At 31.7% G+C, this 12,346-nt stretch overlaps 2 protein-coding genes across 2 annotated transcripts; both read right to left on the bottom strand.

Moving 5' to 3' along the window:
- Positions 1-7,034: 7,034 nt before the first annotated feature.
- LOC110659613 (probable glutathione S-transferase) lies at positions 7,035-8,175 on the bottom strand. The gene is made up of 2 exons (XM_021817583.2): positions 7,656-8,175; positions 7,035-7,564 (listed from the first exon to the last, which is right to left on the bottom strand). Exons 1-2 carry the CDS (start codon positions 7,971-7,973, stop codon positions 7,190-7,192), a joined length of 693 nt encoding a protein of 230 aa, XP_021673275.1. The 5' UTR covers positions 7,974-8,175; the 3' UTR covers positions 7,035-7,189.
- A 577-nt stretch (positions 8,176-8,752) lies between these two features.
- On the bottom strand, positions 8,753-11,441 carry LOC110659614 (uncharacterized). Its single transcript, XM_021817584.2, has 2 exons — positions 10,878-11,441; positions 8,753-9,764 (listed from the first exon to the last, which is right to left on the bottom strand). Exons 1-2 carry the CDS (start codon positions 11,294-11,296, stop codon positions 9,128-9,130), a joined length of 1,056 nt encoding a protein of 351 aa, XP_021673276.1. The 5' UTR covers positions 11,297-11,441; the 3' UTR covers positions 8,753-9,127.
- Positions 11,442-12,346: the final 905 nt, after the last annotated feature.

Below are 12,346 nucleotides of genomic sequence, written 5' to 3'. Positions count from 1 at the left end.
TATTTTAAAGCAATCAAAGAGTTAGTTTTTAGCATTGAATCTACCATAAAGCAAAACAAAATCCCTATAATTTTCTCTTCTATTCCCACTTTTCACTTTTGCTTCTTTCATCTTTTTCTTCATTTGTATTCTACTTTTTCTTCTCTCTTTATCACCCATTTACCTTCACTCCTCATTGTTATCTATATATTATCACATCTCTTTTATTTTGACTATTTGGTGGTATAAAAGAAAAAATAAAAAGAGAATGGCACGGAGGGAAGGAAAAAAGAGAGCTGAAGAAAAAAAAACATGATAGAGATTATATGGTATCTTTCATGATACTTCTATGACACCTAATGGGTTCCATAGTTAGATAGCATAATAAATAATGCTGATTATATCTATTGGCATTCACTTGTGCTCTAAATTTTATCTTTCAATTTCTCAGGATTTGAGTGAATTGTTAGAATTTAGAAAAAAAATATATTATCCTATTCTCTAAGCTAGTATGCAAGAAGAAATCTTATGCAGTAGTAATCATATGTGTTTGTAAATTTTTATGGCTATATTTTCTATGAATGCACTTAAGTTGTCAGTCTCTAGTGTACAAGGCACTCTTTGATAATTAATGTATATGCACTGTGTCATTCCTTTTATCATATGAGGATATTCTTTTTTTATATTATTTTTTCACAATAATAATATTTTAAAATATCTCACTAATAAATATTTAGTTTGTTAAATATGTGAATTTTATTATTACTTTTTATTCAACTATGAGTGACTACTTCTAATGAGAATTATAATTGTACAGATGATTACTTTTATCTCAATGCTAAATATATTGTTAATTAAGATAAATTGTAATATAATGTTCATGTTTATATTTGAGGATAACAATTGTCCTCTATTGATTAACATTAAGGACAATATTCATGTCCAATATATTAAATTAACATTAAATTTGAGGACAATTAAATCTAGTTGTCCCTTATAATATGATATAAGAAGACGATTTTAATCTCCATGTTAAGTTATGATAATCATCCTCAAATATAGTGATGAGTATTGTCCCCTTAATATGGGAACGACTTTAGTCCCACGTTAGGAGACGATAATCATATCTCTGAAAATGAGAGTCATCCCCTAAAGAAATGGGGACGCTCGTTAAGGGAACAAATATTGGAGATGAGTTTTATCATCTCATAAACTTTAGGGGATAACTTTTAAGGTTTTAGGAGATAATTTTGATGGTTTCCTAATTTTTTTTTTTTTTTTGTAGTGGTCCTTGCATCTCTCCTGTCGTGTCCCTTGCAGCCTCTGGTCTTTTGTCTTGCTCTTTCTTAGCGGGTGCTTATTCTCACAAGAAAAAGGTTTGTGTTAGTAGGAGATTTTGAAATCAATTTTTTATTAGCTAAGAGGGGTTTCTAGCCTAATGATGTGCTCACTTCGATTCATGAGTTCAAGCCATAATTATGTCATTTTAAGCTGGAAAAAATAATTCTTTGTCCTATATCTTTAGTTAAAGTTCACTTTTTTACTGTCATGTCTACTGCTCATCATTGCTTTAGATAGATGTTTGCTTTGTAAGGGTTTTATAACCATAAACAATGTGTTATTTTCGTAGGTGTCGTTTTGTCTTCCATCTTTGTTTTCGCACTTTTCTTCCATCTTTGTTTTCCTTATCCTTGAATTTTATAATTCTTTACTCTTTTTTCTTGTAGCTGATCATCATCGCTATTGTTGTTTTACAAGGTATTCTTTTGTTTTTTATTGCTTTTTTTACTCTATTTTGTTTGTTATACGGTGTATATGGGTTGACTTGGTTTAGATTCTGTTTTATGCTTATTTTTAGGGATAAATTTTACCATCTTCCCTGAACTTATATAATTATAATACCATAGTCCATTAACTTAAAAATATAAATAAAATCTTTTAATTTTTAAATTTTACACAGTAAAAATCCTCTATCCTCCAATCACCGGTTTTCCAGTTAGACACTGACTTGGACAATTTCAATATGGCACTTAGCCATTATTTGTCTTTTCTCTCTCAAGTCATGTATAAATTGAATCATTCTTCTTTATGTAGATAAAATAATTTTTTGCATGTAGAGAGAATAATTTTACACTTTGCATAAAGAGAGAAGAAAAAAATGCTGATTAAGCGCTACGCTAAATCTGTCAATGTCAGCATCAAACTGAAAAATCAGTGATTGGATATTATAAGGATTTCACTGTATAAAATTTAAAATTTGGCTTGTTTTTTTATTACATTTGAAAGCTGAAAGACTATAATATTATAACCAAAGTCTAGGGATAATTATTGAAATTTATCCCCTGTTTTTAGTGACAAGTCGACCATTCTTTTTGCTTTTCTTATACTTATTTCTTTTGCATGATTAGCTTGTTTATTTACATGTTTAATATATTTGTTTGCTATTGCATTTAGAACTGTTCATTTGCATTCTGTTAGAGTACATGTTCAATTAGAATTAGGAATCAAAATTAATTAGAAAATTAGATAAAAATAGGAAGTTTAGTAGAATTTAAACTATGAAGTTTAATAATTAGAATCCCAAAAAGGACTAGGTTTTAATGGCCTATATATAAATAGTTGATTGATCATTATATAGTATGGTAGAAAGCTCATGAAGTAGAGAGGTGCATTGAATTTCATGAGTTTTATTTGAGTAATTTTGAGAGTAAGAAAAATAATTAGTATGTAATTATTTTTCCTTTAATAGTGAATTTATTGGTAGAGTAGTCTTACGTTGAACCACATTAAATTTTATATTCTTTATTTTGTGTGGGTGTGATTTTCACAATAAGTGGTATTAGAGCTGTGATTAAAGATGTCAAAGATGGTGAGCACAAAATTTGAGGTGGAGTCATTAGATAGGAAAAATAATTTCAGTATGTGGTAAAGCATCGTGAAGGATGTCCTTGTGCAATGAGGATTACTCAAAGCATTTAACAAGAAGCAACCGACAACCATGAAAGACGATGATTGGGAGGAGCATCAACAAGGGGCAGTGAGTACGATTCAATTGACGTTAGCCCCCTAATGCGAAGTACAATATCTTAGAGGGATTTCGTCAGTTGTTTTATGGAAGAATTAGAGTTTGTACATGTTAAAGTCACTTACAAATCATTTGTACTTAAAAAAAGAGTTGTACTAACTCAAAATGAATGAAGCTATTGATGTGAGAGATCAACTTAATGTTTTTAATAAATTAATTATCCAATTGGCTAGTATTGATGTGAAGGTAGATGAAGAAGATAAAGCCCTCTTGCTTTTAACCTCTCTTTCACAATCTTATAAAAGTTAGGTGATAGCCTTAATAGTTGTGAATGAATCTCTGAAGGTGGAGGAGGTTACCACAGTTATCTTGGATGATAAAAGTTCAAGAGAATAAGTAGTAACAATAAAGGCAGAGCTTTTGTTACTGGTTCTAATCATAGTAAAAGTAATTCACGTGAAAATAATTGGAGAAGGAATAGTAGATTGAGCTCGAGACCACAAATAGACCTTAAAGATAGAAAATACTACCACTATCATAAGAAGGATCACATTCAATATTATTGTATGAAGATGATCACATTCAATATTATTGTATGAAGATGAAAGAAGATCTTATAGAGTTTAAACAATTCAAAAAAAGTTGCGAAAAAGAAAAAGAAGGAACTACTGTAATTGCAATTGATGATGATGTTGATGGTGAATGTTTAAATGCGAATGATGATGAGGAAAAGGCAAAAAATCCATTACAAAATGAGTGATTAATAGATTCTACTTACCCATTCCATATTTGCTCTAAAAAAGGAGTGGTTTGATGTGATTAAAGAGAAGAAATGAGAAAAAGTGAAGCTAGCCAAGGGGAATAAGATGGAGGTCAAAGGTGTTGGAAGAGTGAAGATCAAACTACATGGTGATCGTGCAAAATTGTTTGATAAAATGAGATATGTTTCTAAATTTAAAAGGAACTTAATTCCCTTAGGTAAGCTGGATTCTTTGGGTTATGGGTATTCGATTTATGGTGGAGTCATAAGAGTTAGCCGAGGTGCTTTCGTGATCATAAAGGACGAAAAGATTGGTGCAAAAATTCTCTACAAATTAGAAGGAAGCACATTAATTGGAAGAATATAAATTGAGGCAAGAGGCAATATTAACAATCAAGAGTACAAGAAAATACTCAAGAGAAAATTGACTTTGAAGAAGTTATGAAGACTAATTCTATTTGACTTGGAGGTGGTGATTAATAGAGTCCAAGTTCAATTAGAATTAGAAATTGAAATTAATTAGGAAATTAGATAAAATAGAAAATTTTATAGAAAAGACTAAATTTTAGTTGCTTATATATATGAATAGTTGGTTAGCCATTATATAGTATTGTAAAAAACTCATGAAGTAGAGAGGTGCGCTGAATTCCATGAGTTTTATTTGAGTGATTTTAAGAGAAAGAAAAATAATTAGTATGTATAATTATTTTTTCTTTAATAGCGAATTTGTTAGTGGAGTTGACTTATACCAAACTATATTAAATTTTGTATCCTTTATTTTAAAAGAATGTGATTTTCATAACACATGATTTAAAGATTTTGTTAGTTTTGCTTCTTTGCTTTTTAATGTGTTCTTGTCTTAAATACTCTGCACAACTTAAATAAAACTTAGATATTTTGCTTTTTTGTTCTTTTAGGGATAAATTTCAACAATTGTCCTTGAACTTATATAGTTGTAATATTACAGTCTTTTAACTTTAAAATGTAATATAAAACCCCCTAAACTTTCAAATTTTGCACAGTAAAATCCCTCTGACTTTCAATTACTAATTTTTTAGTTAGAAACTGATGTGAATAGCTCCCGCATAACACTTAGTCAATATTTCTCTCTTTTCTCTTATGCAAAGTGTAAAATTATTCTCTTTAAGCATGAAAAATTATTCTGTCTATAGAAAGGAAAATGATTCAATTTACACATAGTTTGAGAGAGAAAAAAGAAATACTTACTCAGCTCAATGCTGGAACTGTCTAGGTCAGCGTCTAACTGAAAAACTGGTAATTGGAGGTTATAGGGATTTTACTGTGCAAAATTTGAAAGTTGATGGGATTTTATGTTACATTTTTAAGTTGAGGGACTGTAATGTTACAACTACATAAATTCAGAGACAGTTGTCAAAATTTATCCGTTCTTTCAGCTTGCAATTAATCTCTTTTATTTTCTTCATTAATTGCTTTTTCTTTCTTTTTAAGGTTGTTTTCTTCATTTAAGTCAATAATTTAGAATTCCTTTCCCTTTTACTTTTCTTTTCTTTATTGGCAGCCCAGCTTCTTCGATGTGTTTTCAAGGTAATTACCTATTTTCTTACACTACATTTTCCTTGCCTATTCTCTTTAGTTAACTTAGGTTTCGTGCTTAGAAGTTTGTCAACTCTTTGTAAGCATTTATTTTGTCTTTTGGGCATAATATGGTGTGGATGATGAAGGAATAAAGATGACATATTCAATAGATGGCAGAATTATTAGGTGATGGCAAAGGGTCCATTGCATTCCTATACACGTAGGGTCAAATATATAGACAATATGGTATAGATCACGAAGGATAATAGCTTACAAGCAATGAAGATGACATATTCAATAGATGGTAAAACTATTGAAAGATACCAAGCAGCTCATTGCATTTCTATATAGCATGTTATTAAAGTTACCTATAAATAGCATGTCCAAGTGACTAAACCAGCTTCCATTTAAGTGTTTAATGGTGATCATTCTCGCAGTGCTGTAACTATTAAAAGATAATAAGGGATTCATGATAATCTAAGCGTCTTACCAGTGACGGAGCCAGAAAATCCATTTAGAGGGGCCCAATTAAAAAAAATGTAATTCATAAAAATAATATAAATTCACAAGAAAATTTTTTAAAAATAAAATCTAATTGCTAAAAATTAAATGAAAGTTGTTGTTAATTAAAAAAAATAATAAATGATTAACATTAAGAATTATTGTACTTACAATATATTAATGGCTTAAAATTAAAAAATTTATCTAATTTATCTCGAATTTATTTTTTTTTTCATAGTAATCAAGAAAAACAAATTTAACTAAAATTATAAATTAAATAAAATAAATGATATGGATTTAATTTATAAATTAATTTTTTTTAATTTGAGTCTAAGGAAATTATACTAAGGGAGAAATTTCAATAATAGCAATAAGATTATGAGAAGAAAACCATTAAAATTTTAAATTGATAAAAAAAATGACAAAACAAATGTACTAGAATTTTATTTGATAATTTATCCAATAATTTAAATTTTAAAGAAAAGAAATTGGTGATTGCGGTAAAATAAAATTGATGATAAAAAAAAAGCCAAGAAATAATGATGTTTTAAATTTTTTTACAAAAAATTTTACGTTTCACTATTAATATCATTCAGTTAAAATTTAAAGTTTTATTTTTTATAAAATTAGTAATACTCTTAAAAAATTTTAAAATATTGGGATAACAATTAATTTTTGAGAAACTACTACCATATTATACTCCTAAAAGATTTTAAAATACTTATTAAAATTTTATGAGGTCTAGTACCCCCATAAAATTTATATAGTAATAATTAAAAAAATACTAATATTTTAGAAAATTACTATTACACTCTTAAAAAATTTTGAAAACTCAGGGAGGCCCTGTGCCCCCTTGACCCAAGTGTAGCTCCGCCCATGCATCTTAAGATGGAGTGTGAAATAATCCAATTATTTTTGCCCAACATTTCAATTTTTCTTAAAATTATCAAAATTTATGCATTAATTGTCAAATTTTAAAGAAAAAGATCATCAGTCCATGGGAAAATAGCTATGGATAGTCAGGGAAAAGACCAGATTTTTTTTGTTTAAAGTTAGGTATAATTTATTCAAATCCAATATTAAAGAAATGTCAAGAATTATAACCAAATAAACCAAATAAATAAATGTATTTCACTTTCTTGTGAAATACATTTATTTTATTTGGTTTATTTGGTTATAATTCTTGACATTTAAATGTATTTCACAAGAAAGTGAAATAACTTCTCTCTCGATCTCTTTTGAAATCAATACAACAATTTCCACAAGGCCAGATGAATTATTTATTAAAATAAATCACCAATCCCAACTTGGAAACTCATTAGCTCATTCCAATACAGAAACTAAGCAGAAATAATCTGCATACACACTTAATTTCCAGGTGCTGGAACAGAAGCTAGTTTAAATCTGCGAAAATTCTCAAAGTATCCCACCAAAAGGTCCCTCTGAGGCAAGGATTCTTTGACAGCAGGAACCTGGAGAAAATCCCGCTTCCATTTTTCTATGACAGGAAAGTTTTCAGGGTCAATTACCTGGACACCAGCAAATTCCTCAATTACTCCAAGCCATATGCTGATCCAACCCAGCATTATATCAACAATTCCTAGCGTTTCACCTCCAAAGAATCTTTTTCCCTTGATCTTGAGCTCTCCTTCAAGAATTTCCAAGGCTTCCGTTGCTTTCTTCACATCCTGCTGCTGTTGCTCTCCTTGGGTAGTTATAGTTCTCCTTACAGCTTCCGCAAGCTATAGATAAATTAAGATTAATTATCTAAATTATGATGATAGTTAATTGATTTTAATTTTTTTAAATTAGATCAGAACATGATGTATGTACCTTGTCATCTATGAAGCTAGCCCAGAAGCGAGCCAAGGCCTTGTCGTGAGGATCCTGAGGTAATAAAGGGTTGCGTTTCCAAGTCTCATCAATGTACTCAAGAATGACAAAGGATTCAGAAATGGGTTTCTGATTATGAATAAGGACAGGGATTTTCTCGTAGACAGGATTGTTCTTGAGAAGCAGAGGGCTCTTGTTGGATAAATCTTCCTGTAAAACCTGATGTGGAATTCCCTTAAGCTTTAATGCCAGTTCCACCCTGTGAGAAAATGGACTGAACCAACCGCCCAACAGCTTCACCTCTTCCCCAGCTGCCATGCTAATTCGAGAGCCTTTTTCCTTTCTCTGCAGAGGGTTTTTTGATTTGTAGTTGTAGCAACTTCTCTAAATTATAGAGCAACTTCTCTAAATTGTAGATCAAATAATGGGAAATTGGAGAGAAGACTTGTGTTTAATTAATTCAGCCTGCAGCCTATGTAGACCAAAGACTCCACGACCTAGAGTTGTTGAATGAATTAATTAATTGGTATGAAATCGATAGTTTTGTTTTGGAGATTGAATTCATTATCTTTTAGCGTTCTCAAGATAATGATAATGACAACAATAAGCATCTGTGGCATTCATGTCTTTTCCGCCACATAAATATACGGTCACGGTTACTTCTTTTTTGGAATTATTGGCAAGAAATCTTCAACCAGTTTTAATTTCTTTAGTGTGTGTATATCAAATCTCTACACTATAAAGAAACTTTCTTTTTATTGACTTAAAAACTAGTTTTTAATTTGGCATTTACCCAATATATTTAAGGAAATTAAACTTTAGATATTAACTAAATTTGGAGGACTTGCTAAACAATATTGTCAAATTTTAGGGATCAAATAGTTATTTACCCATTACCCATTAATTAATTGCTCTGAAACACCAACTCCAACTACCTCACTTATTTTATTGATTTGATTTGATAGTCGGATTCAAATTCAAAATTCTATCCTTGGAAAACTATTTTAATATTACAGGAATGAATTGATGGGTTCAAACACCAAAAATAGTTGGAAATTTGCCACCAAGGCATATACATTTTTTTCCTAACTAAAAGATGATAGCAAGGATAGCATTTGGTCCTTCTGATTCTCAAGATCCTTCATCATTTTAGGTATACACTATACAGATTCTTGAAAAGCTTGTGCATTATACTTAAAATTTGCTGGACAAGCCAACGTTTGAGCAACTGGTAAATTTACAAAAGGAACTCCGAAGTTTTCCAGCCACGAAGGAAAATTCTATGTGCTGCATTTACTATCCTACAGAAATTACTGCAATATATTATGAAGCTGCTTTTATTTTGTCCTTCATCCATTCCAGTGTGAGAGAGAATCAGTATCTGAGTGCAATTCTCCCAGTTCTCATGCCATGAAGGTAGTTCCATGATCTTCCATGGACTATTTTTTTCCCCGCCCATACATCTTCATGAATCATCTGGAGTTCAGATCAAACTCCCCAACTTCTCGCCATTCACCCAGGGCACCAGTGTCCCCATTCTCATTCTCCTCATCGTTCAAGAAATCTTCAGATGGTTCCTTCTCATCTTTCTGTGCATTGTTTCCCCAGCCATTCATCATCTGATCAGGGTTTGCACCATGTTCCTGCTCTCCCATTTCATGACCAATTGGAACATTGTTGCCTTGTGATCCAAGGGCACTTCTCCTTATTGGAGTAGGAGATATCATTTCAGCATGAGAATGTGATTCTGCACGAGCTTGCTCTGCCTGAACCATGGCTGCCATTCTCAACTGAGCCTCCCTACCAGCTTTCTCCCTGGCATCCATTTCTGTTTTCAGCTCAAACAAAAGCCGCTTCTCCTCCTGGAGAAGAATCTGCTCAATCATCAATCTCTCCTCAGACCGGAATTCCCCTAAAGCTCGCTTGCGAGTTATTATGTTGAAAGCTAGGGCCTGTTTCTCAAATGTGCCTGTGAATTCTGCAACTTTGGCTGCAATGTTGAAATCCCACTGCTGAGGACGAGATGGGATCTGACCTGTTGTGTCAGAATCCAGGATTCTATCATCCTCCTCTGCTTCATAGTCTGCTACTACATGATAAGGTAGTAATCTGCACCAATTTACAAGAGAAAAAAGTGGAAATGATGCACTAAATTCTCAAAATACAACTATGAACATCAATGCAAGTACTAGCTCTATACTATACTACTTCTGAATTATTATTTTTAGGGGGAAAAAACCACTGCTCTGCCAAGTATGCCGTGATGATATCGCATCAAGCATCAATGCCCCAAATTTATTCCACCACACCTCCGATGTTCACACAAGCAAATCAACAAAAGCAAATAATAGACATCACAGAAATGAATCAGATCACAAGACATAAAGGGATTACGTGTTTATAAACACATACAAAGGGACTCTATCCAAAAATTGATATTTTTAAATCCTCCAAAATCTAAGCAAGGTATATGGGTTCAAGTTATTGAATGAACTAATTTTGAATATATTTTAGTCTCTGGTGAAACCACATGAGAAAGCTTTTTAGAATGAAGGAAGAGTTAAAATACCCACAAAAGACATCCTTCAGTTTTCATCACATGTTGCAATTTGAATTTTCATGACAAAAAAGTTATCATGCACCTTTCTTAAAGACAACTGTTAATTTCCCACACAGGACATGGAAAAACAAGTTAGCTAAATAATAAGACTACCTGACAGGTTACTTCAAATGGCATGAAAAGTGAAAACGATAATTGAATAACTAAACTAAATCATAAATTGTATAACACCAAAAGTGCATAAACCACTAAACCCCAGCATAATCTAGCATCCATGTAAACTACTCACATCATTCAAAGTAAAATGCAAGCCATTTCAAGTTGTACTCCTACTGGATCCTAAAGTAACCAACAGCAATATAACAAATCCAGTCCAGCAGAACAACAAAACTAATACTGCGTATCAAAATTATCTTGATTCCAATTTCAAATACATTTTGCATACTCAACAGACCCAGGATTTTCTTTACCCCAAAAATGAAGTAAAAACAAGTACAAAAGTGTGTGTAAAATTTTTAGAGTGGCAACAATGTCAGAAATTCACAAATTCTGAGAAATAAAAGAAAATCTCAAATTCCCAACAAAAAAAATGAAATAGCCGCATATAATAAAACAGCCAGTACACAGGCATAAGCAGACAAGATCAACCATAAAGGACAAACCTCTCACAGGCATCCTCAAGCGAAGAAAATGGCTTCTTGACATTCGGGTGGCACACACGCCAAGCGTCCTGGTAAGCCATCTGGAGCTCGACCTGGTTCACTAGGGGCCGGATCCCCTTCTGCTGCTGCTGCTGCTGAGAATGCTGCACTTCCTGGGCATTTTGGGCCAAACTGGATCCCTGCTGGTGCATATTGGGATTAGAATTAGGGTTAGGGTTAGGGTTTTGGTGCTGGAGATTGAGAGGACGATGGAGGCCCGTGGGGCGGAGGTGGGCATCGATGTTGGAAGGAAATCGCGAAATCGCTGCCGCTTGCTGCTGCTGTTGGGCTTGCTTCTGTAATTGTTGTAGCAAGAGAAATTGTTGCTGTTGCTGTTGCTGTTGCTGTTGCTGTTGTAAGAGCAATTGCTGTTGATCCATTTCTGTCTCTCTCTCCCTTCCTTATTGAAAAACTTGCTGAAGCTCTTTAGACTATATTTGAGTCTTTACCTTTGGGAAGGATTGAAACAGTGATGCTTCCATGCTTAGGATCTCTGTTTTTTGAAACTGCTTTAACTGTAATTGGCTGGTGTTTGTTTTTTTTAATTACTATTAAATCCTAATATTTTAATAAAATTAATTATTTAATTTTACATTTTGAAGGATACATTATTTAATTTTTATATTTTTTTATTAAATTATTTAATTTTTTTCTTAATTATTTTATCAGTTATACTAATTAAATTACTATTTAATATCTATATTATTGAAACTAATTAGTTGATTTTTATATTTTGAAAAAATATATTAATTAATCACTATAATTTATCTTTTTTAATTATTTAGTTTCATAATTATTTTTTATATGATGAGAATCAAGCTACATCCACACTACAGGAATTCACCCAAGGTCTAATTACTAGAGCTAGAACTAAATCACTTCAGAATTTAATTTGTGAAATCTTAAGGAACAAGGATTATAAGCTGAAATAGTATAAAGAAAATTATAAATGATTAAATTTGGTGAAAATTAAGCTTGGAAGTGACCAGGTGTCATGTGGAGCATTAGGCTACATAGAACAACTCGTGGACATGCATGTACCAGATCCAACCGATGTACATGCATCTGCTAGCACATTTTTGAATGAATATTCCTTGTTGTTATAACTACCTCTCTTTTAGACTTAAATGCCCTTATTTGCTGATGTATTAAATTTGCTTTTTGTTATGAGTTTTTAATATTTTTATAGATTAATTTTTGTTTGGACTTAAAGCTCCTTGCAGCTATTACTAAAGTAGGAATATTTTTGTCTTTAGCTTTGGAGCCAAGAGACTATAAATACAAGTGTAATGAGAGAGTGGAGGAAACACTTTGAATATTAATGAAGATTGTTTCTGCTCAATTAGTGAGTAAATTGGCTGTTGCCTTTGTTCTTGTGAATCTCATTAGCTTGCTGAGATTTCTATCTTGCAAGGTTTAATGTGCATAAT

Source organism: Hevea brasiliensis, chromosome 5 (assembly GCF_030052815.1).
Source record: "Hevea brasiliensis isolate MT/VB/25A 57/8 chromosome 5, ASM3005281v1, whole genome shotgun sequence".
NCBI classification, from domain to species: domain Eukaryota; kingdom Viridiplantae; phylum Streptophyta; class Magnoliopsida; order Malpighiales; family Euphorbiaceae; genus Hevea; species Hevea brasiliensis.
Note: the sequence above shows the minus strand (reverse complement) of the source record. Positions and strands in the feature narration are given on the sequence as shown.

Coding starts and splice junctions, on each gene's coding strand:
- LOC110659613 (XM_021817583.2), bottom strand. CDS start 7,973: ATGGCAGCTGGGGAAGAGGTGAAGCTGTTGGGCGGTTGGTTCAGTCCA. Junction 7,565..7,655: donor CTAGCTTCATAGATGACAAG/GTACATACATCA, acceptor ATTTATCTATAG/CTTGCGGAAGCTGTAAGGAG.
- LOC110659614 (XM_021817584.2), bottom strand. CDS start 11,296: ATGGATCAACAGCAATTGCTCTTACAACAGCAACAGCAACAGCAACAG. Junction 9,765..10,877: donor CTTGAGGATGCCTGTGAGAG/GTTTGTCCTTTA, acceptor AAATTGGTGCAG/ATTACTACCTTATCATGTAG.